This window comes from Astyanax mexicanus, chromosome 14 (genome assembly GCF_023375975.1).
Source record: "Astyanax mexicanus isolate ESR-SI-001 chromosome 14, AstMex3_surface, whole genome shotgun sequence".
Classification (NCBI taxonomy): domain Eukaryota; kingdom Metazoa; phylum Chordata; class Actinopteri; order Characiformes; family Acestrorhamphidae; genus Astyanax; species Astyanax mexicanus.
In genome coordinates, this window is record NC_064421.1 from 12,882,944 (window position 1) to 12,909,168 (window position 26,225).

General features: G+C 37.8%; 2 protein-coding genes across 6 annotated transcripts in view; both read left to right on the forward strand.

Annotated features, from left to right (window-relative positions):
• myt1lb (myelin transcription factor 1-like, b) overlaps positions 1–6,858 on the forward strand; it is a 196,315-nt gene extending 189,457 nt beyond the window's left edge. For all 5 annotated transcript variants that reach the window (XM_049463879.1, XM_049463882.1, XM_049463878.1 and 2 more), the window contains 2 exons: positions 538–600; positions 4,068–6,858. In XM_049463879.1, coding sequence (XP_049319836.1) covers positions 538–600; positions 4,068–4,208 — 204 coding nt within the window. In that variant the 3' untranslated portion in view covers positions 4,209–6,858. The remainder of the gene's footprint in view (positions 1–537; positions 601–4,067) is intronic.
• Positions 6,859–7,905: 1,047 nt separating this feature from the next.
• The window catches only part of LOC103028918 (peroxidasin), an 88,309-nt gene continuing 69,989 nt past the window's right edge, over positions 7,906–26,225 (forward strand). The window contains exon 1 of the mRNA XM_007257326.4: positions 7,906–8,256. Within this exon, the coding sequence (XP_007257388.3) occupies positions 8,069–8,256 (188 nt within the window). The 5' untranslated portion in view covers positions 7,906–8,068. The remainder of the gene's footprint in view (positions 8,257–26,225) is intronic.

Below are 26,225 nucleotides of genomic sequence, written 5' to 3' on the forward strand. Positions count from 1 at the left end.
CATAAATTCTGAATCATGGAGATTAGTTTAGTGAAGAAAGGAAAGCTTGGAAAGCTTTTTAAATGGCCTAATTCGCATTTTATTTTGACTTTTGAGGAATAATAAATAAATTTGACCACAGGTGGCCATACAGCATAACGAGGAGATTATTTAGGCAAATATTTGAGGAAGGTGACAATATAATAAAATATTGTAAACATTTGATTTTAATTGCCTTATGATACTATATGTTCAGTAATCAGACTATTGTGCAAGCCCACATTGAAACAATATATTAAAACCATTGCACAGTATTGTATTATACACAGTGTACAGATATATAGATTTACATATATCCACAGTATATAAAAGTTGTGGCCCTTGATTCTGATAACTCTTTAATCCGTTTTGCTGATGATGTATTTAAAGAGATATACTGTGGTGAGAAGGTGTGTGAGGTTTGTGAGGCATTTTCCTGCACAGTGCTAGAATTCCACTGAGGTGTAAGATGTTCCTGCCGGATTCAGCAGCCTAACAGATCTCTGCCTTCCCCTCTAGAAACCGCCGCTACACAAAGAGCCTCCACTTAGAAATAACAGCTGTTTACAGTTGCATCAGCGAGTAAGGATTTCATTTTCATAGTCTACTGCTCTTCTGTTATTATTCTTTCATCTGTTGCATCACTTTCCCCTCTCTACCTCCACTCTGCATGGCTTTTAAATGGATATGTAACTATTACTTTATGTGTTATTAGTCATGCTTGTGTCAGAGACTATAAGATAAAGTAAGATATTTCTCCTGCTCCAGTCACTGATAATATCACTGACATGACGTAAAAGGGTTGCAATATGTTTTAGATATACAGATGAGTCTAGTTCATAACAACAATAACAGTAATTAAAGATGAGATTAGTCATGATAACAGATTCATTTTGATAGCAATGGTTTATCTTGATTTTACTATTACTGATGGTTTGCATCACATAATTAAAATGAATGCATAATTAATTCTAAGTTTATACATTGGGGTGAAAAATATGTGTTTAAGTGCTTGATTACTATTCTGATAAGCCATAACATTATAACCACTGTTAAGTTATAAGTGAATAACACTGATTTTGGTAGCAATTTACAATACGGGTACATTAATTAACAGTACTTAGCATTAGTAAAAAAAAAAAAAAAACATTTATAAATGGTTAAGTAATGTCTCAGCAAATAATTCACTGATATTAGTTTAGACATTATTAAGCATTGCAATATATATATATATATATATATATATATATATATATATATATATATATATATACAGTGCCCTCCATAATTATTGGCACCCCTGGTTAAGATGTGTTCTTTAGCTTCTCATAAATTGAGTTTTGTTCAAAATAATATAGGACCACGATGGAAAAAAAGAGTAAAATACAACCTTTAACTCAAGTGAATTTATTCAGTAGGAAAAAAATCCCACATTAAGAAATAATTATTTAACATCAAATCATGTGTGCCACAATTATTAGCACCCCTGATGTTAATACTTTGTACAACCCCCTTTTGCCAACAAAACAGCACCTAATCTTCTCCTGTAATGTTTCACAATATGGGAGAATACAGAAAGAGGGATCTTTGACCATTCCTCTTTGCACATTCTCTCTAAATCATCCAACGACCTGGGTCCTCTCCTCTGCACTCTCCTCTTCAGCTCACCCCACAGGTTTTCAATGGGGTTGAGGTCTGGGGACTGAGATGGCCATGGGAGGAGCTTGATTCTGTGTGCGGTGAACCATTTCTGTGTAGATTTGGCCACATGTTTAGGGTCATTATCTTGCTGAAAGACCCAGTGACGACCCATCTTCAGCTTTCGGGCAGAAGCCACCAGATTTTGTTTTAAAATGTCCTGGTATTTTAGAGCATTCATGATGCCATGCACCCTAACAAGGTTCCCAGGGCCTTTAGAAGAGAAACAGGCCCACAGCATCACTGATCCCCCGCCGTATTTCACAGTGGGCATGAGGTGCTTTTCTGCATACTCAGCTCTTGTGTTACGCCAGACCCACTTAGAGCATTTGTTGCCAAAAAGCTCTATCTTTGTTTCATCTGACCAGAGCACACGGTCCCAGTTGAAGTCATAGTACCGCTTAGCAAACTCCAAACGTTTGCGTTTATGATTGTTTCTTCCGTGCATGCCTCCCAAACAGCTTGTTGGCATGTAGATAGCGCCTGATGGTTGTTTTGGAGACTTTGTGACCCCAAGAAGCTACCATTTGTTGCAATTCTGTAACAGTGAGCTTTGGAGAACTTTTTATTTCTCTTATCATCCTCCTCACTGTGCGTGGTGGCAAAATAAACTTGCGTCCTCGTCCAGGCTTGTTTACCACTGTTCCAGTTGTTTTAAACTTCTTAATAATTCCTCTGACAGTAGATATGGACAGGTGTAGGCGAGTAGCGATTTTCTTGTAGCCATTGCCTGATTTGTGAAGGTCAACACACATCTGCCTCACTTGAATGGTATGTTCCTTTGTCTTTCCCATGTTGAAGATAAATGGCCTCTGTGTCACGTCATATTTATACCCCAGGGAAACAGGAAGTTGTGAATTACTAATTAAATGTTCCTACATACTCTGATCAACTTCGTAAACTACTGTAGAAGTGACAGAAATACTTTTATTAAATTTATTTCCTAAGAATTGTTAGGGGTGCCAATAATTGTGGAACAGGTGATTTTATGAAGAATAATTATTTCTTAGTCAGGGATTTTATTTCCCCCTTAAAATTTACTTGAGTTAAAGGTTGGACTTTACTTTTTTTTCCCATCGTGGTCCTATATTTTTTTGAACAAAACTCAATTTATGAGAAGCTAAAGAACACATCTTAACCAGGGGTGCCAACAATTATGGAGGGCACTGTATATATATAAGTGATGGCACATGCTCAGTGTTAATGTTAAAGTTCAGGCAGTTTAAGCATTCGTATATCAGAAAGCTGGGATTGGGCTCTGAGTGGTCAAGTGGTTTAAGGCGGTGTCACTATTATTCAAGGCTCTCTAACTTGAATCGATTTGGATCATGCTGTTTCACATCAGCAGCCGGAGTCTGAGAGAGCACAGTTGGCCTTGCTGTCTCTCTGGGTGGGTAGACAGCGCTCTCTACCCACATGACTCCCAAAAATACTTCACATGTATCAGAGAAGGCATATCGTTGCTGTCCAATGAAAAACAAGTATGTCCAAAACAGCAACTTTACAGGTGAGAGAAAAAACCTTCTAAACTTTCAATGGAAGTCAGTGGAAGAGTTTATTTCAGGTCATTTTTAAGTATTTCTATTAGTCCGTTCATCAAGAAATGTTGGTTTGGTGTAAGGGACAGTTTGTCTGTTCAAATAATGTTATGTGGAGATACTTGTTTTTCATTGGACAGTGACGATATGCTAGTCTTGACCTTCCTAGTGTTGTTGGGGGCATTACTAGAGATAGTGGAAATTATTGTTATATCTAAAAAAAAAAAAAAAAGCTTTAGATTTTTAGGCTACAAGTGAGCAGTCAGTTCAAAAGTGCTTAAAGGATGAACAACGCGTGAACCAGCGACAGGGTTATGTGATCTTCTACAGCTTCTACAAAACAGATACAGTGTAGCCATGTTATTGCAGTGCAGCCATAGCTAATGTAAACACTTTTGATTTGTCTGCATACTGTTTGTCCTTTTCCATCCTCCATTCTTCCTTGCTTCATGCTGTACCCACACAAAATGTAGTGTGAAACCATGATGACAGTCCTGTGCTTTTTATCATTTTTTGTTTACTTGTCTCATTGAAATGAGCCACATACTGTATATCCATTTTACGTCTCGTGTGTTTGTTGATAAAAGTGCATTACACTGCACATTTTCCAGTGATCAACACCTATTGACGATATTTCAGTATTTTCCTTTCAATAAAAACCTAGTCTGATAAACTGCCTCAAAGCGTAAATTAACACTGGAGAATGTACTGTGAACTGCTAAAAGACGCTTTAAGATAGATCTATAGATATAGTTAGTTATCTATAGTTTTGACGTCTTTTCTAACTTATGACTTCCTCTGTGTTGTCTCCAGGACCCGATAAGTGAACAGAACTTTGACGCGTACGTGACCACTCTGACTGACATGTACACAAATCAAGACCAGTACCAGAGCCCAGAGAACAAAGCCCTGCTGGAGAATATAAAACAAGCAGTACAAGGGATCCAAGTCTAGCCAATCAGCAAACTAAGAGGCTTCTGTCGTGTGTATAATCGTGGAAATCGTGGGGAAAAAAAGAGACATTTACAAAACAAGAACAAGACAAACGGGATGCCTCGCGGTTTGCTGCTGTAATTTAGCAGACAGTGTTAAATATTCACATTATGTTCTTTCAAAAGTGTTATGCTTACAAATCTTCATGACTTTTATTTCATGATTTCCCTTTTATTTTTGGTCTTGCTTTGGAAAATAATTCTAGTTCTCGGCAGAATAGTTTTTGAAGACATTCACATTTTGTACGTTTTCATATGAGCTAACATAGTGTGATGTAATGTTTCTAGCTGCTCATGTATGCACATTTTAGTGTATATTTCTGAACAGTAAGGCAAACGATATTGGATATACATTCTTTTTTAATGCTTGCTGACTAAGCGCTTTAGATCGAAGATCTAAACGAGAACATCTAAACATCTAAACAAGGAACATGCAAAGATATTAGCTACTTTTTAAAAATGATCTTTTCTCCTCATTGAATGATTTTATGGACTTTCGGAAGATGTTTTTGTGTGCAGATTGTAAAATGGCAGGACTTTTATTTTGTAACTATGCTCCAGAGTTGGCACCTGGTCGTCGGGCGGCGTGAACGTGGGAGAGCATTTGGGTTGTTGGAAAGCATTTGTAGAGCATTGAAGAAGAAGAAAAAAAAACACAAAAATGGAATCAACTTGATGTATGAATGTCACAGTTTTATTGTAAACATCATGACACGGAAACCTGATGGTGGAAGTCCCAGAGTTTAGCGAAGAACATTAACTTCGAGAAGAAAAAGAAAAAAAGTATTTTTTTCTTATTTTTTCATATTGATTAATTTGGTGTTGGTAGCTAAAGAGCTACTGTCATTAAATCTGCATCAGCGTAATGGCAAACGAGCTTCTTAGGACCACCCCAGCATCAGTGTTCATTTAGCATGATCCTAATCCTATCGTCCTATCGTAATCGTAGCTAGAATCTATCTCACACCACATCAGCAATATTTACGACTATATTCACAGTGTTTATGACGATGAGAGGCAATCTGGGGAAACAGTTGGGGGTATATGCAATTTCCTGTTTGTAGACATACATAGTGGATGGAGTGGGGAGGCAAAAAAAATGAAAAAAGATGCTTTTTACTGTGTGTAAATGATTGATTTTTCTATAAATCTTTTAATACTAAATTTTTAAAGTGGGTATACGTGAACATTCAATTTCGAGACAGGCAAAGAAATCTTTTTCTTTCTTTTTATTTTTTATTTTTGTTAATTTAGGACAATTTTAATGCACAGGGACACCTTCGTTTCCATGTTCTGATGGTTTTACATGAACTACAGCAGTACTTGGAGCCTAAAGTGGAAGAAGAAGGGTTTTGTAGAATATATATAAATGAACTATGAAAGCGGGACTTACAGGGTCATTGTCCCCACTTATGTGCCAGTAGACTATTTGCACTTGTCCTAAAGATATATGGTCACATGTGGTGGTGTGCAATCTCCAAGTGTCTCTTCGGCACACGATTGGGACGAAGAAGAAGAAGAGGAAGTAGAAGATGAAGAAGAAGAATGGCAAGGATGTTACTGGACTGTATCGGGTGGAGACTACAGGGAATCTGAACACAAATGAGGACAATATCTTTACCAGTAATATTATGAATTATTAAATGATGCTATTTCATTTTGGTATCTTCTAGGAACATTAAAATCCCCAGCAGCACTTTATGTCTATCACTGTACAAAATCATTAAAAAATACTCAATCAATATATGGAATCACAACGAGAGGCGAAAGAAAAAATGAAAGAAGGGAAAAACGTAAAAGCGGGCAGGCCAATGGATGGAGTGTTGGAGTGTTGTCTGAAGCAGTGAAGGGAAGTGTTGCAATACTACAGTACGTCTCCTATCCACCCCTACTACTACTTTCTGTTCTGTTACCTGCGGTAGCAACCACGCTAAGACTTTGCCTTCTGGAGAGCGACTGCAAAAGATGCTTGTCTTTCACCGGATCTCGTCCATTGTACAACTCTTCGTCCTCTTTTCGGACACCATCCTCCATGACTGCATATGCCTTTCATCACAGCATCGTGTCTGCAGCTTTTTGCCAATATAGTAATGCTTTCGATAGAGTAATAGCTAGTATCAGTTTTTGAATAAAATTATCGTTATCAGTACAATGGAAAAGGGATTTTAAGCACAAACATGCTGCTCATCTACTGTTGCTACATAATATCAAATAATTTAAAAAAGAAGAACAAGAAGAACAAGAAGATATCTGTGACTATTTACCTAGGGAAAAACAAAAAGGTGTCACATATTAGAATGCTGAAATTTCATATGAATTATTGTGAATTCATCAGAGTTTATTTATTCTAAATTCTTCATTTCGAGGTTGATTTGAGTAATCATCGATGAAGACAGGATTTTGTACAAACTATTGTGCTCTCTGTGGAACTGAAGTTTGATTTATTTTTGTACAACACAGCATGAATTTGTTGACCTTTTAGTTTTGCTATAAATGTGTGAGATCACAAGTTGCTGTGATTTTTCATTTTTAAATTGTGGAATTTGTACAATTTTTGTCATGCTGGATGTTGACACATCTTACTCTGAATAAATAAAAATGGTGTTGCCACAGTCTCGTATCTCCACTATAACTCAGCATCGAATACATTAATGCAGGGGTTCTGCAAATCTCTCCCCAGAACTTTCCCCAAAACAGCCCCCTTTCAGTACCTCTGCTACCCGCTGGGGGGCCACGACCCCACTGCATTAGGTAACGATTTACAACCAAGGTGCATTAATTAGCAGTACTTATGACAAAATATCTCAACTAATTATGAATTGACACTACTTAAGATATTATAAATCATTGTTTAAGTGATCGTATAACAAACAACTAATCAGTAATCATACTGGATGCTAATAGGAGTCATAAAGGAGTGATAACAATACAGTAAATGCTTTTATTTATTCCAGGTCTCACCCCAGGAAGACTAGTGACTTGATCCAGTCTCACCACCAAACGAACAGACATTTGATCAAGTTTCACTCCACAAAGACCTGAAATTTGACCAAATCTCACCCCACAAAGAATTGAGACTTGACTTATCTGTTTTTTTATAGCATTTAGGATATTTTTCAGCAGAGGGCAGCAAAACTCCAAATATGGTGGCTGGGGAACACAGTCCATTCAGTTTGATGGGATAAAGATATAGGTGAAATTTACTGAAGTACAGAAATAATGTTAAGGCTATTTAAGCAGTGTTTATTATTTAATAACTAATTAGTTGCTTAACTAAATGTGGCCAAATAAATTTAGAGAGATAGAGATAGGTAGAATTGTGCACGAATTTCAACTAGAATTTTGAAACGGCTTTTTATGTTTTTATAAACATACATTTTTTTATTAAAAAAAATAAATAAATATTACAGCTTTATTACATTTAATTAAAGTTTTTTTTGTTCCCACACTCTAATTTAGCCTCTCATTGTTTTTCCGTTCCCACCCGTTTTCCGCAAAGCCCCGCCCTACTGCTGCTTCAGGATTGGTTACTAATATCCCGGCGTCTGTGCTTCAATTGGCTAGCAGTTCATGGCTATATTTCTAGCCAATAGTAGTGCAGGGTGGGCGGGGTTACTATGAAAACGGGTGTGGAAAGAAAGCCCAGCGCAGCGGCTGCAGTGTAACACACTGCCCTATTTCCCCGGAGCGGACCGGACTGTGAGGAGCAGAGCAGCCGCTGGAGGCCTGCGGATCCCGGCGCGGGTTTACCTGGAGCGGGTAGAGGGCTGAGCTGCAGGCGGTGGTGTGTGTTCAATGGTTCTTGGGCTGTAAGGCTCTGCAATGGCGCTGTGGACCGGCCGAGCCGCCTCAACCCCGCTGCTGGTGCTGGTCGGGCTGCTGGTGCTCGGCGGAGGTCCGGACGGGGTCTCCGCGTGTCCGAGTCGGTGTCTGTGTTTCCGAACCACCGTCAGATGTATGCATTTAAACCTGGAGACGGTGCCCGCGGTCTCCCCGCAGACCACCATACTGTGAGTGTTCAAAACTCCTCTAAAAGTTTACTAATGTTCTCTAAAATAAATAAATAAAACTATATAAAAATAAAAACAACTTTTACCGGCTGGGAGCTGCTTTCAGAGGACTGAAGGTGGTTAAAAAGTTGGTCATTCAGAAAATATTTTTATTGGTAAGTTAAACTATACTGGTAACCAACTGAATGCTTAATTAGATATTGGTCATCCTGCACAACTAGCTTGGTCTTGTTGGTCAAGGAGGTTGGTCATGTTGGCGAAAACCTTGGTCTTGATGGTGATCCTGCAGGACCAGCTTAGTCTTGTTTGTCAACCAAAGACTTTTGCTGGTCTACTATCCCACTGGTTTAGATGGTTGAAGGTGATTAAAAAAGCTGGTCATCGAGGAAATAACATACTTTATACTGGTAAACTAGCTAACTAGCTGTATCCAACTGAATGCTAAATTAGATTTTGGTCATGCTTGGTCTTGCTGGCCATCCTGCACAGCCAACTTGGTCTTGATTTTGGTCATGCTTGGTCTTGCTGGCCATCCTGCACAGCCAACTTGGTCTTGTTGGTCATCCTGGCCAACTAACTTGGTCTTGCTGGTCAGTCTGCACAACCGGCATGGTCTTGTTGGTCAACTAAATTAGATTAGTATCGTGCGTCAACCAGCTTGGTCTTGCTGTGGTCAGCTAGCTTGGTCTTGCTAGTCAACCAGCTCGGTCTGGTTGGTAAACCAGCTTCATCTTTTTTTTCTGGTCATCCAGCACAACCAGCTTGGTGTTGTTGGTCAGTCAGCTTGGTTTTGCTTATCAACTAGCTTGATCAACTAGTTTGGTCTGGCTGGATTAACAAGCTTGGTCTTGTTGGTCAACCAACTAACTTGGTTCTTCTAATTACACTGCACCACTATCTTGGTCTTGCTGGCTCTCTATTATTTCAACAATGCTTACTATCAGAAAATCTCAGAGCTGACGTTACAGTTGTAGCAAACACTCATTTTATTATTTTAGGTGTATATATTTACTTCTCTAGTCATTGTTTGTTTCCCTGCTGAAAATAACAGCAAGGTCAGCTCTAGCCAGTCAATCTGATTCAGTTGTTTGATTAGTTTATATTTTGTTATTTAGTTTATTATTTTGCTGGTTAACCTTTTTCTCGTCTGGATTATCAGCTTTTTCATCAGTGTAGACCATCAGAAACCAGATACCAGTAAAAGCTGCTCCTGATCTCATTCTTGGTTTAATTTTATTGATTTTAAAGTGGGAAAAAAATTGTAAGCCTGACCTTACAGTGCAAACATTTACACAGCATTTCTTTTGATTATTATTTTAGTGTCCTTTAGCTGTTTTTGTCATTTGTTGGTTTGTTTGCCATTATGAAATGCATTGTTGGAAGCTCTCTGAGAGAGGCCAGGTGTGAGCTGACTGGTGCAGGGTGTCTTTCTGTAAAACATGCATTAATTCTCTTCGTTTCATGTGATGAATTGTTTTTTATTATTATTTGTATTCAAGTAAGATAAAGTCAGACCCTACAGTTCCAAACCTTTAATCATTTTCAAGTTTGTATGTCTCTTTTATTGGTTGTTTGATGATTCGTTTAAATGTTTAAATTTAAGTAGATAACTTATCTTGTTAGACACTCTTTAAAGGGATGAGTTCTGAGTTCTACTGAATTCATTTCAGTACGCTGAAGTTTTCTAATCTCCTATAACCTACATTCACTGCTGGAGACTGTAGTTGGCGGTGTAGCTCATCTCAACTTTATCTTATCTGTTTCCTCATTGTTGTGGTTACCTGGCCAATCCCACTTCTTCTTCATTGTTCTCCCTTTGTTGTCCAGTCTTATCTGTTTATACATCTTATTCCGTTAGTGAGTAATTGGCCATGCTGTTGTTGTGTACGTAGTTTTTGAGTAATCAACCTTCTGATTTGTATTCTTGGTATCTTTATTATGTTGTATTTAGAGTAGAATAGAATACCTCCGCTGGTAGATAAAGTGTTTATATGAAATCATGTCTTATAAACTGAGAGTGCTCCACCAGTGCAGTGAATTAATTTCTCTGAAAGGTCAGTTTATATGTAGGCCATAATGTCATTGTTTTGAGCTGGTAGTGAGTGAGAGCTTAATAAGGTGATTTGGCTTTAGCTATTAAACAACACATTGCTGCCTTTCCTTCCTGCTCTGTGTGTGGAGATAGAAAGCTCTGACCTCCTCCTTCATTTTAGTGTGTGCAGGAATGTTCCATTAATGACATACTTTGGAGCCATGGTCTTGTTGACTGTCCTGAAGGTATCCTGTGACTTGGCTGTTGGCACAGAGTTGTTGGTGCTTAGACAAGTCTTTATCAGGATCACATTGTATCACAATGTTTACGTAGCTAATCTTTACGTAGCTAAACAATAGTAAGACGGTGTCCATCAGATTTAGTTTGGCAATCTGTCACTTTAAAAAGCCCATATTCTACACATTTATTCTATAGAGCTTCATAGGTCATAATATTGTGGTCTTTCTTCTTGTTGTATTAAAATACCTGGCATTATATACAGTATATCTCTCTTTAACCTTTGGGATTCAATAAACTGTTTATTTTTTTGTTAGTAATGTATGTAAATGATCTTTCTTTAGATTTGCTGCTTTATTCAATTGAAGGAATGTTTCTAATTCAAAAACACAATGGCATGCCAGAAATCATGGGATAATAGTATGTAAATTGATCATGAACCGTTACCCCCAGGTAAAGTTTAAGGAATACTAATCTTTGTGTAAATTATCAGGTGTTATCTTGTTAGTGACATTAAACAGTAATGATCAGGTTCATGACAAGGTGTTTTTGAGTGATTTTGTTCATGTGAGGCCTAAGAGTGGGTGCTAGATTAATGAAACATTCTTTATCCACTATGTTTTGTGTGTACCGGGAAAATGCCATAGAAGACTTTGACTTTCGACTGTAATTGTCAGTGTGAACAGACAAGTGACTCTGGTAGAAATCACTTTTATAGATATGGCAAAAGTCATGGGATACTAGTACAATACTATTTCCTGTCCCCTGATTTTGTAGGTGTTAAAGTGATTTATTTTATTTTATTTTATTTTTATAAAACAGATGTTCTTCTAGAGACACAAACTTGGTAAAGCTAACTAAGGAGACTATACCTGCTGCTCTTTTCAAGAGGAGTCAGTTTAATTGGACGTCCTCAGCTCACTCCTGTTGATCAGTCTAGCAGGCATGTGGAATTATTCGGGTCAAACAGCAAGACTTTAACTGCACATGAAAGAGTCACATTGTTGCCTCATACGTAATGTGTACCAGCTAATGAGAGCAAATCAATGGAGCAGTTTAATTTTGGCTGCGTGACCCATTCAGCATCATGGAGGTCAAGTCAGTTTTTGGGCTTCTTTTTTTTTTTGCTGCATCAAAGGAAGAGTGTTAGAAACCAGGCACTGTTTAGTATTTGGCATGGTGAGGCTGCATGAAAACATCTGAAGAAAACGGGCAGATCAACAAAAATGTCTTTTGTGAGCCAAAGTGCTAGAATGTAAAGGGAGGGGGAGAACAGGACCACCACCCTCCAAAAAAAAAATCCTGAATTTATAATATGTTCCCCTGCTGGTTTTAGTAGTCCCATGTGATAGCTGCATGCATTGGTTTCCTGGACCAGTGTACATGTGTGCAAACAGAGGCTTCCATTCAGACTGGGTCCAAGCACAAAGGAGTGAGTGAGCTCTAACTGGGGATATATGGTGGTCACTATTAATCTGGCAGCAAGTCTTAGACTGGGACACTGACCAGGGCATAATTAGGGGTGGGCAGTATAATGGTAAACTGCATGTATCACTAAAAAAAGACTACATTTGTTGACCAGGGATGCGCTAAAATACTGCCTTACTGATGTCTAGGGCCAGGCGATCAGGTAAAAACATTATATAACAATATTTCTTAAAAAGCCACTAAACTATATATATTTTTTAATATTCTTCAGTAGCTGATATTTGTTCCTTTTGAAGTAATAAAACATACCAGTCCTGCTTAATATTTTTATAAACATTTCTTAACTTTAAAAACACTTTTATTGTGGTAATTTCTGTCTCTGCAGTGCCTTTTCAGGTTCAACTGTGCTATAGGCGTGGATGATGATTCCCTGTACTTTAATATGCAGACACATCAGCCTTTTAATAATACCGCGTCCTGACATCCAACAATCTGCGTCTCACCGCTATCAGAGGGACACTGCTGCTGTTGCAGCTTAGCCAATCAGCTCTCTTCCTCCTGCCCTGCCTCTAAACCCATACATCACCCAGTGCCCCTCTCAAAATACTCCTTTCCATATTTTAGCCTTTTTTAAATTTGAGCTGAGGGTGGAGAAAAATACCTTTTTAGTAGTAGCTCACAGTAAACACATTTAACTCACGTTACACAATGTTTAGTTAAAGCTGATAAACTTCATAGGCAACTAAGAATGATTGATTAAAATAGGAAGTAAACATCACAAACTATACATTAGAAATGTAAAAAGACTAATTTGTTTGCCATAACTTTTTACAGTTTGTCCAGTGAACATATAAGAACGCCTTGTAGTTCTATAATAACTATTATTATTATACTTTATTATCCTCTTTTCACACTGCTCCTCAATGGTCAGGACCCCACAGGACCACCACAGAACAGCTATTATTTGCATGGGTGGGTCATTCTCAGCACTGCCCATTTACAAGGTGGAGCAGCTGGATAGAAGTGTTTTAATAGAGTGGAGGACAGTGAATTGACAGTGTTTAAAAACTCCGGCAGCACTGCCGTGCCGAGACCACTTCAGTTTCTTTGCTATTTATAGGTATATGTTTGAGTAAAATGAACATTGTTGTTTTAATCTGTAAACTATGGACAGCATTTCTCCCAAATTCCAAATAACTTTTTTTGTCATTTAGAGCATTTATTTGCAGAAAATGAGAAATGGCTGAAATAACAAAAAGGATGCAGAGCTTTCAGACCTCAAATAATGCAAAGAAAACAAGTTCATATTCCTAAAGTTTTAAGAGTTCAGAAATCAATATTTGGTGAAATAACCCTGTTTTTAAGCACAGTTTTCATGCATCTTGGCATGCTCTCCTCCACCAGTCTTACACTCCTGGTGTCAAAATTCAAGCAGTTCAGCTTGGTTTGATGGCTTGTGATCATCCGTCTTCCTCTTGATTATATTTCAGAGTTTTTCAATTTGGTAAAATCAAAGAAACTCATCATTTTTAAGTGGTCTCTTATTTTTTCCAGAGCTACATAGCTCAGTGCGGCTATCAAAGTGGATATTGGGTATATAAAAGGTGTATCATGTAATTTGAGGAGCAGTCCAGTGTTGTTGTTCTGCTGGAGACCCATTAAAGTTGAGCCTGTTGTCCCACACTAACAGCCTCATGCTCACAGGGCTTAATGCAACCACCTGTTGCTGTTCTCTCTGGTCTTGTTGGAACATGAATGTACCCAGTTGCCCCTGCACCCCTCCCCATCCCATCCCCTCCCCTCCCCTCGTTTCACTTTCCAGTGGTTCTGCTACACGCAGAGTTCCAGCTCTTGAGTGTAACCCTTCCCCAGGGCAGATTGCTTTGATTCAGAAAGGAATGTCATTCATCTCCTGACTCGGGATCATGAAGGTGCTTAAAACAATAGAGTGAAACAAAGAGAGGATGATTTATAATGCGGAGGTGAGTTTTCACCGCCTGGGGTTCTGCCTGTAGGTGATACAGAGTAATAAATACACAAGAGCTTTATAGTGCTGAGTAAACACAGGAGCCAGCAGCTGATAGATACTGTAGATGGCTGATATTTGACTCTCCACTACAGAAATGAGCTGCTACAACTCCTCTGATTGCTTTTAAAGACATGATTCCTCAACTGGGAGTCGCACAGCCTTTTCATTTTGTTGCTGGGGAAAAAAATGCAACTTTACAAGAGAAAAAAGAAGCATTTCCATTAAGGGTGGGACAAAATGTTTATATTGTGATATATACACATAGTATATATATAATATATATATACATCATTAATCAAATACATAGGGTAAACCTGCAGTAAAGAACAGTGGTTGGTAAATTTAGGAGTATTTTATCCTCTTCAGCAATACAGATGCCATAAAGTTTTATAGAGAACTGTCAGATTATCGTTTTAAAAGCGTTGTCGTGGCAACATATCACAATAATATTGTATTGTCAGATGCCCTATACCTAAACCTAACCTTATCCTTGAATCATCCCTAAAACGTATCCCTAACCATTACCTGTAACTTTATTCCAACTCTATAATATTTTAATCTAAACCTAAAAGAAAAATATATTTTAGTGTTAGGTATCTGTGTTACCCAAAAATTAGTATGTCTATATGGTTAAATGTGTACTTTCTTAGATTTCATTGTTAAATATGTACAAGACAGATTGGAAAGCTGACAAACCATATACATTTTACAAATATATTACTTAAAAATATATATATTCAGCACTTTTAAATCTGCAAAACAATCCTTGTAAAAATGAGCTTTTGTTCTGGGTTTAGAATATTTCTGATTTTAGATTTAATGTAAAAGGGTGATTTATAAATGTTAAACTTTAATTTTAACATGTTGCAAGAACAAAATTGTTAAGTCACCCATATATGACCTAATGATGGCTTCAGTGAGTACATCTCTCACAGCTAGATTATTTTAGGTCATAGCTGAACTCATTGATAGTAAATGGTTATATTGTACAATGATTGAATTTTATTAAACACTATCTGTATAATACTGGCTGCTGTGGTTGCCCCAGAATTCCACCCCAAAATATATATTCACAATGTGATTTTTTTTTGATGACTGCAACAATTTTTAGTAGTGGTGGGCGATATGGCCCTAAAATAATATCATGATATTTCATGGTATTATCGCGATAAGGATACTCTTGGCGATATGACAAAAACAAAAAAACTACTGCAACAAATCAAAACTCTCATTGTATTATTGTATACAATATGATATGGCACACCTAGCTGATATATTTTTAAAAAATACAAATATTTTATCAGATTTGTAACAGAAGTCAATGATTCAGAATGATACTATGATGTCATGATACTAATAATAAGAATTTATCCTGGATTAAAGAAAAAAAAATGATACTGGACAGATATAACTTGTCTCTAGTAGATATGTAATAGGAAATTAGAACAGTGTATTTTTTTCTTTTGCTTAAAACAGCAAAAAAGTAGTAAACAGATGTGATAATTAGGGTTGAGTGTTATGGCACGATATTTCAGGGTATAATATCGTTCACGATATTCAAAAATTTTGGCGATATTATCGCGTACTATATGATATGGCACACCCCTAATTTTTAGATTAAAATAAGTGTTATATAAATATTGTTGAATATTTCTGTTATAATCACAGGGCAGGAGTATTCACAGTATGAGAATAGTGTATTTTCTCCAGAAAATAGCTTGTTTTTAACATTTTTAGAGTTTGTAGACATTTACTGTTATGACAGTTGCGTGACCGTTTTTACTGTAAAATCTACTTACATTTTTTACAGTTCAGGGCTTTAACTGTCAGTACTCTCACTTGCCCCTGATTCCTGTTGAGTTCAGTTCTGTTTTATTGAGTGTTTTTTTGAATTGCTCTGCTTTGCGTGACTTAAGGTCCTGTCGGGAGATTATGGAGGACTTTCCCCTGCTCGACCCTAATCATTTTTTCAGTGGCTGTCTCCGGAGGTTCTGCTCTGACTGTAAATCCCGCCTCCTCTCTGTAAAGACACTCTGGAGCACTCTCGCCCTGGGACTTCCTTAGATGGAGAAATGATTGCTTTCACATTACACATTTTGCTCTGCCAACATGATGCAGGCTGTTATGCCTCCTCAGGAATGCCTGTGGTGCAGCTGATCAGTGGGGTTTGGGTCTGTTGTTCTTGGGTAAATCACAGAGCATTGTTAGGGCAGTTTAATGTGATATTTGTGATGCTTGGAACCCTTGTAGTTTATAAGGCTTTTCTGAGCCAACATGCAATAACATGTGTTCACCATTACCAACACATGGGTGAGGAAATGAGCTAACGTGTTCATATGTTCACTCATAAAGATCTGTACTGAAGGCTGTGTTTATTATTCACACTTTTCTAATGCATTCAGAAAACCACACATGACTGGAGGCCTTTGATGGTGGGGCACCTTCAAAACATGTAGGCTATAGAACGGCACCAGCTGCTCGCAGGAATGTTGTGTTCAGTCAGTGAACGTTTTTACACTCTGAATAGAGATGTCATGATTAATAGGGATGCAAGATGATATGACTTATATCACCATTGTCCAAAAAAATTGTACACAGATGTGTGGATTCAACCAATATTTACAGCTTAGACTTGATAAGATGAGCATATTGTTTTTGTGATGCTAGACTACCATATTTTTCACACTATACTTAAATTTTCCCAAAAATGTACAGTGCACCTTATAATCCGGTGCGCCTTATGTGTGAAATTTACCAGTCAGGCTGTACGGAGCAATAAAGCCACTCCGCAGAAGTACATCGTTATAAAGGAGTTTCAGTTTAGCTGTCTAACTCCTAGGCTGGAGCAGTAGCTGCTAGCACTAGCTGCTAACCATGCTAAAGGGCTAGCTTTTTCAATATTTGGAGGTGAGTATTATCGTCCTATAGCCTGATGCTAACCCTGGCTAGCACAGCTTGAGCAGCATTAGAATTAGCTGCTAACCAAATTAAGCGCTAGCAATTTCACCCTTCAGAGGTGAGTATATCTAACTGTAGCCTGCGTGTTTACCGTGTTAAAACAAGCTACGTGGTACAAACCGCTAACTAATATTGCCTTGGCTTACCGGAACACTCGAGTTCCTCAGAGTAACGCTGTTGGCTGGCTAGCGCTAGCAGTTAGCCATTAATTCTGCTGCACCCAGGCTTAGCGGAAATCTGGAAATCTAAGCTTACTGTAAATAAACCAAAGCACTTTACTCATCCAAATAAACAGTTTCAGTGCTCATTTGACTTTGAAAGAAATTGTTTTTTTTTATTACAGTTAAAAAAAAAACTGTGTCCATCTACTGTTAGTCCACCTTAAGTTCATATTACTAATTCACAGTGTTTACGTGCAGTAAAAACAAAACGCAGTAAAAAAAAAAGAAAAAAATCCAAAGTGAATATTGCTTGAAAACAATATTCAGTTCTCCTAGTCCCTCTTTCCCCTCCTCTCCTATTTACTTCTGGTTTGTTCAGAAATTCACTGAGATAATAAATAAATATGTAAAAGAAAACATCTGTCCTTAGGAACCTGTATACTCATATGTCGCTTTGTATGTTATCTTGCATCCAGTATAGAAGTGATTTTAAAGGGTACTAGAGCTTCTTTTAAATTGAATTTCTCTAGTAAAAGTGTACATTTGCTTTAATACTGTGATCACGTACATACAGTATGTCATCATTACATTCATACTTGTAAATTTCCATGCAATTCCTACAACTCCTTATTGATGCACTACAAACAATTCCGATGGTAGTCTGCATATGGGCTGCAGGTGGTCTACATGACCCCTTCAGCTGCACCAGTTTTGGCTCACTAAACACAAGCTATTGCCATAATTGACCCATAACTGGGTAGCATCCCTGTAAGACTCTCAGCCTGCTTCAGTGCTCATACTGTCCTAAACACAACAATTTAAGTGAGGCAGAGAGAAATGGCTGAACTGGGATATGCTGCATATGCAGATGTTGGTGTAGACCCTGCTGTTCTATCTGTCATTTGCTTAAGTGATTTTCCAGCTTTTTGGCGATGCCTTAAGTCAGGTCCAGTTCATTTCTGTTCTGAATTTGTATCCAGGAAATACACACTGGTGGGGTAATCTGCTGCATGAGAGGAGGGAGAGGCAGGCCAGAGAACACCACATTCCTCCAACTCTGAGAGAAAGATGTGTGTGTGTGAGTTATGCAGATTTGATATTGATGAGGGTATTGCTTACGAGAGTGTTACCCAACATCAGGAACGTTTCATTTAAATCAGGATATGAAAACATTGGTTATTTGGTAGCAATTGAACACTTTTCATGTGGCATAATTTGCATATGCCTATAGTTTACCTATAAGAGCCAGATTTATTTATTGCTTCTGTGTTTTATATACGGCTTCCTGGGGAGGGTCACTGTCTGTTCGAAGTCTCCCCAGAATCACTGGGCACAGGGTGAGAATACCCCTGAACAGGGCAAAGATTGAAATGAAGGTTTTTTTTATATATATAATTTGGTAAGTTCTTATGAAATAATTTAGTTAGCTGTGTAAAAACAGCCTGGGACTAATTCCACTTTTCACGATCTTTCAAAAAATGTTACTTGTACAATATTCAAAATAATCGTTAGCAAACTCGATTAATAATTACATTTATAGGGTTGGATGAAAAATATTGATATATATATATATCAATATGTGTGGTATCAATTTTTAAACCAGGGCTGCATTAAATTGCAAAAAATCCTGTTTAATATTAATACATAAAAATAACACAGTAATTTACCCTATGCTTCTTCAGGAATCAATTATTAAACATGTCGTGATACTAATAATTGTGTATGTGTGGAAGAATGGAGGAAAAATATATTATAATATTTTGGGCAGATGTTATCTGTATAGGAATGTCCAGGAAAATAAGAAGTTTTAATTTTTTTTTCTTTTTATATTAAGCAAGCTATCGATTGATGTATTTGATTAAATTTGCTTTATGTGATATTGCATGTTCTACACACTGAAATTACAATGACGAAGCTGTTACATATAGTGTGCAGCCTAACTCAAAAAACACAGACAGTGACTCATTTACTTTTGTGTTTGAACCCCGCCCACTAGACAGTAGTGTTCTTCGAGTCTTCGAGAGCTATTTTCCTGCGTGGATAAAAAGTAAATTTACCAAATGTACCAAAATCTCAATATATCATGTTTCATATCATATCGCAGAATACTAAATTGTACCCTCTATATCCTGAAAAGTATCACCATTATCTGGTTCTTGATGGTACCCCTTTTTATTTGGGCAGAACAGCTGTTTGTGTGTCAGACACCCAGTGACCCTGAGCTCAGTCACAGTCTGTAGAGCTGAGTAATGCTGGAAGCTCCCGCCCGGAGACACGGCTCTGAAGTGGCCAGTGGCATGACTGACAAAGAGCTAGCATGTAATAGCCTATTGATTTGTAGCCAGATTTATGACTCTTCTAGCGGGGGCTCAGAGAGTCAGGCACTTTAATTAGTCTGGATTTAGGTCAGGTGCTGTCTGTCTCTCTTTCAGTTTTTTTCCTCTCGTTCTGTTATTCAGCTCAGTCTGGACGTGGGGTTTAACCGTCTTACTCAGAGGGTCTGTCCGGTCGGAGTGGGAGAGCGAGTGAGGAAAAGAGAAGCTCTATTGTGTGGAATTTGCTGCAGTCAGGCTTTGTCAGGCGTTCGTTCTCTGTGGTATTGTGGAATGCAAAGCCAGAAAAATCCCTAAAGCTTTGCTAATTTGCACAGAGAGATTGGGGGGCAGATAGTTATTGAAAAGAACACTCTTAGCCTCGCTCTTCCTGTGGTGATGCTGTGCAGAGATTTCCCCAGCCTGCTCCAGCAGCACTGTTAAAGAAAATAATGTGTTGCTACTATGCTGAAATAAACATATTGGGATTTTTTTTTTTATTAGCTCTAATGACTACAGTGGTTGTCAGTCTGTGTCTATACTTAGTAAATACAGCTACATTAATGTCATTTGTTGATGTAGAGTCTGGGACCATGTACCTTTTAAATATAAATGACATTAATATGTACACTGCCTGGCCCAAAAAAATATTCATGCACTCTAAAATTGCATTGGACCACCATTATCTTTGATTGCATCACGCATTCACTGTGGCATTGTTTCAGTAAGCTTCTGAAATGTCACAAGGTTTATTTCAATCCAGTGTTGCATTCATTTTTCACCAAGGTCTTGCTGCAGCATTGATGATTGTAGAGTCTGACCACTGCACAAAGCCTCTCCAGCACATCCCAAAGATTCTCAATGAGGTGAAAATGATGATCACATGCTTCTTGAACCACACTTTCACAATTCCAGCCCCATGAATCCTGACGTTGTCATCTTGGAATATGGACTGACTGGGAGATCCTTCATCATGCAGCAAGATAATGACCTAAACCCGCTGCCTGGGATAATAAAATGTTGATCTTTTTTCCTCATATTCCACTTTTAATGTCAAATCCAAATGTTTTCAGTATACAGCAGAAAAAGGGATTGACCTCACTGTTCCAGTAATTTTGGAGGGGACTGTATGAAGTCCCATCCATGTAGGAATCCAACAGTCCACAAAATTTTACGAACAGGGTAAACAGAAATGATCCAAAGTAGCTGCAGACACTATCCAGATACAAAATGCTGGGTACACAGGGTCTTCTCCAAGACAAGAGGCGTGTTCTTGGACATCATGGCTAAAGCTCACTAAATCATTCTATCAGTACTGAAATGATTCATTATATAACACATGTTGGAGCATCAGTCCCTGAAGTCATCCAAAGCTTAACATGAGAATACAGCGTTCACGCTTGTTTTCCAGAACCAGGATAATCAGTTATTCATTCAGTCTCCGAGGACGTAATGCCGCACATCTGTGTGTGAATAAACATCTCCCTCACCTTAATCTACCGCAGATATACAAAGTTCACTCTGAGAAAAATGGCCGCTGTGTGAAATTGTGTGGGAGGCTTGTTTAACTCTTGTTTAGCTTGACATCATCAGCCTACAATTCCCACCATGAGCTTTCACACAAAAAACTGTGATGGCCAAAGTCAAGTTATCTTCTCACTGCTGAGAACGCTGCACAGATGGCAAACAAATGCTCACTGGTTCTGCTTATGTTCCGTCTGTCTTTCACCCAAGGGACGTGTCCAAGTGAGCTTCTCAGCGGTCTGTCACAGATATGTTTTAGGCTGTAAATGATAAGAGTGAGACGAAATAGTAATTTTGGCCAAAACTAAACAAAGTTAAACATTTGAGTGAATATTGAAAACATTGGTTTTTCAGTCATTTTTCCACTTTTTTCACAATTGCGTAAATTTAAATAGCCTATTTTATTGATCATTGATTTTTTTTTTTTAAACATCCCGCAGACCAACCAACAAAGTACAATACATTTACCTCAGCAGTTCACTTTTATTAATTAATTTACTAGTGCTATTCAAATGATAAATTTACTTAAGTAGTGCTCCTAAAGTAACATGTGAGTAGCATTTACACTCCTATGCATCAAATCTTTAATTCAATCCATGGCTGAAGGTCTTCTCAAATTTACAAGCTGGCACTATTTCTGTAGTTCATTGCGAACAATGTCCCTGCATGACATTTGCGGCTGTTCGCTTTCTTTGCAATTTTTTCACATTGTACGCAGAAGCCAAGTGAACTAGCCCTTTACAGCTTGCGTATTTTAATTAAAATTGAATTACATAGTTTTGATAAGTTTATAAAAAACGTTTAATTTGTGTTAGTAGAGCGTAAAAATTAACTTAAACTTGCCATAGTGGTCTAGTATAAATTATTTGTTTTTTAATTATCTTACCCAACCCCGAAGTGGATTTTTGTTTGCCAAATTTTTTTGTGCATTTCTAGAAGAAACTGTTTTAAGCTGTAATTACTTATCTTAAAACATGTAGGTGGAGTCTCAATTGTGAACGATGCTTATAGCTCAGGGAAAATATTATAAATTGACTTTTTGTCAGTAAGGACCTCCCCTCACTTCATGTTCATTTAGAAATCTTCAGGCTAAAGAGCTGTAGTTATGTTGTGTTCACGCTCTCATTGTGCTTTATCATTCTGGATGCTGGAAGGATGAAATTTCCCCTGTGGAATCCCTTGGCAGGCAGCAGTTTTGTTAGAGCTGGAGCTGCTGCATCCTGTTTCCAACTGCTGTCACTGACTCTCCTCAGATCACGTCACATTCTCGTTCCCCAGCAGCCTATCATTCCTGCAGAGACGCGGGTGAGATGCAGCCTGACCTCAGGAAACATGCTGTACAAAAGCAGGAGCTGTTAAATTCATCAGGAGTTTGGTCCAAGTCCAGTAGTGACTACAGTTCTAGAGTGTCATTTACGTTTGTGATCAAATTTATACGTTCCTGTGTGCTTGATTTAAAATAAATCCAGTGCTAATGTCAGTAAACTCAAGATTACAATACTAGAGAAGTAAACCAGTGTGTCAACCTCTTGACTTTACACTTATGGCCCTTTTTATTGATCAAATAGATCACTTTACAGACTGTAGTCCTGTATCGGTTTCTCTGTATACTTCACAATCCTTATTTCACACCAGTCTTCAATAATCAGAACCCCAGAGGACCACAATAGAGCAGCTATTATATGGGTAGTGGGTCAATTTTAGCATTCTCAGAACTGCAAACAGTAATGGTGGTGGTGGTGGTGTGTTACTATGTGTTGCACCAGTATGAAGGAATCAGATACAGCAGTGCTGCTGGAGTTTTTAAACACCATGTCAAATCACTGTGCACTCTATGATGTAAAACTAGAGCTGAGCAATATTGACAATATTTTATTGTTCTTTCGTGACAAATGTATTATTGTGACAAATGATAAACCTCTCTGAGGACATTGTGATTAGGGCTGCGCAATATGACAATATTTTATCGTATCATAATGATTTTTCTAGTCATATCAACAATATGCTCTTTCTATAAGTATATTGAGGATATCATCAGTGCCTAATAACCCTGACAGAACTGTTTAATTGTATTTTTTAGAGTCTGACACTGCTGAAACATTTTGCCTGTATGACAAAATGTTGTAAAATATATTGTGTGTTGTGAAAATGTAATATAACATTTTCCCCATATTGCCCAGCCCTATTGTGGATTTAATCAGTGTTACAGAAAGTAGAATTAGTCCTGTTTGAAGCTCCACTAGGTAGAATTGAGATTTTGTGCTCGTGGGCTCCCCCTACAGTTGTAGCGTGTAATAAATGTTTCAGGCAGATTAGTTTCTCTTTCTCGTTTTCTGGCTTTCACAGACATATCCGGTCTCTTTCCAGCTTCTGCCAGAGTGTCTGTATGTTAGTTTGTACAGAATGAACTAGTAGTCCTTGTTGAACTGTTAGAACTAAAGGTCGGAAAGCAGGTCGCAGTTCTCGCGAGCGTTGGTCGCGGCCGCCTCGGAAAACTTACAGATTCTGGTTTGAGCTCAGAGGAGCTCCGGCACAGACACGAGAGTGTCGCTATTCCTCCTATTACACCTCAATGGAGCGCTTCAGTGAGTTTCAAGTTGTAATTTTACTTCTTTAAAAAGATAAAAAATCAAGGAAATCCTACCTAGTGGGACTTTAAGTGGAGGAAGTGCAGCACATTTAAAATAATTAGTATTTCAATATTTATTTTCAATTTTTTTATCTGCTACTATAAATGAAGGTAGATATTGTGCATTTAATTTTTTTTTAAATATTGCAATATAATATTGTACCATATCATATAGCCCTAAGCAAAACTGCATCTAAACTCTTTTAATGTTTATATATATATTCTATGAACTGTCAACAAAAGCATACAAGCAGCAAACCTGTAGAGAAGTCCTAGTCATGAGAAATAACATATATTGTGATGTATACCGTGAAACTGTCTGAAGCTAAGCGAATCTTTCCTGTACCATGTTTAACAGATGGCTACAGTAAAGTAAATATAAATATAGACCAACCAAAACTTTCTAGACTTGATTATACTGCAAGCTTTAAACACTGGCCTTGTTCAATTCTTTGTTTTTAGACTGTAATGGATGCTGTTTAGTATCTATTCTGTTAAAAAAATTCGCCATGCATGCAGCTACAGAGTCGGTTTTTAAAGCATAATTCAGTTTGCTGTGTTTAGCTTTGACTCTGCTGCTCTGGTCTTCTCTTGGAACATGCATGCCCTTATTAGTATTATGTGCTTTTGATTTCCAGCATTCAGAGGCCTGGCACCCGGTTAATGAATCCAAGCTCCATTAAATCTTAAGCACTCTGCCAAGAGAGCAAAGCCCAGGCAGCATAAACAGAGCATGCCTGCGAAACAATGAGTGACTGCTCCACTAAATCTAATCTCACAGGGGGTCCCTCCCAGTATTCCACCCTGCTGCACCTTTCCCTGAAACTCAGTTAACCTCAGCCCTTTATTCTCTTAACCTCAGTAATTATCAAGTTTGTTTTGAGCTCCTTGTCTGCTCTTTTCTATCTTCTCTTAGTGGGAGGAAGCTACAGGTCAGTCTTATATATGATTCACTGTACTGTGTATATGTAATACTGTATATTAATCACATATGTTTTAATACAATCTGAGAAAAATAAGCTTCTCATTTAGAGGGGTTTGAAGTCAGGGAACCCTGCAGGGTCAGATAAAACCCTTTCATTAATGCTCAGTTGGGGGGCTACAGTGCAGTCTGACCCTCTGCCATGTTTGTCTTTACCTAACAGCTCTGAAACCTGCAGTATTTTATCTATATTTAATGCACTGAATAGACTGAAACTCCACAGATTGTAAAAAAAATCCTATCAATTAATCAAAATAAGTTGTAAATGTTCTGTTTTGACATGAATTGAAATTTGATTGTACAGTAACAAAAGCCAAAAATCATGTGATAACAGTTAGCAAATGAATCATAAAATGTTGCCTCATGAGTCATGAGGTGTTATCTTGTGAGTAAGGTTGAACACTGAGCACAGCAGACAGCTAGGACTAGAGGACATTGCCAAAATGAATATCAAAATATATTTCTTAATTTTAATCATGAGAGATAATTTTCCACTATAATAAACAGTATAATAGATACCACTTGTGGTGGTAAAGATGTTGCATATGGTTAAAATACTATATCCACATAATACAGATATTTTCATGATATGCAATGCTTATAAGAATGTCTTTAAGATATTCTTTAAAAACAAATGCTATTCAAATGCTCCTTTAGGCACAGTACAGTGGCTTTTATTCAGTTTTTGCTGCACATCATCCAATTAAACATACATTTATACAATTTTTGTAATGAAATGTGCAGTTGGGTCAGTGTTTTTTGAGCACTGATTGATCACTAACGATCTCCTCAATATGCCTATTAAAGCACATTGTCAATGAAATTAGAAAATGTATCACAATTTGATAAAATAATATCATCTTGCCTGGCTCTCTGAACAGCACAGTGAGTGGTAATGATTGTGACCAGCAGCATCTGGCTAGAATTGTCTGTGCGAATGTTTGGTTTTCGTGTAACAGCAGATTCTTGTTTCCATGGATAAATGGGGTAAATATGTTAGTGCACCCTTCTTGTCACCAACCACATGGGTTACCAGAGAAACCATATTTTAACACACCAGCAACTACCTAATACACCATAGCATTCCTACCTAGCAATGAATGCAATAGCATGTCTGTGACCACTAAGCAAATTATTTTAATTCTTAAGGGGACACGCAGTAAAAAGAACTTTAGGAAAGATATGCAATTTTTCACTTTTTAGATGTTAAAGGAGAACTCTCTGACTTTTGTCGCAGTAAAACATGATAAAAAGTACTTACCTTTGATAAATATCACACCTCCATTCTCCCACAGTGTTCCGAGATCCAGAAATTTGAACAGTTTGTCCAAGCACCCTTCAGACTGGGTGACAGGGGGCATAAATTGCCCTAATAAATCGCTTTTTCCACAGTTATCCTGGCTCAAAGTAGCTTCACACCTCCTTGCTAGAATCCGAAGAGCCCTGACATTAATAACTTAAAAAGTCCACAAGAAGCTTCTTAAAAACTACGGTTTACATCCAGTAACTTTAACTTTTAGCTCCGGGTGCCGGCATCATTGTACTGATAATGACGGGCAGTGGAAAAAACGGTTTATCAGGGCAAATTATGCCCCGTGTCACCCAGTCTGAAGGGTGTTTGGACAAAGTGTTAAAATTTCTGGATCTCGGAACGCTGGGGGAGAACGGAGGTGCGCT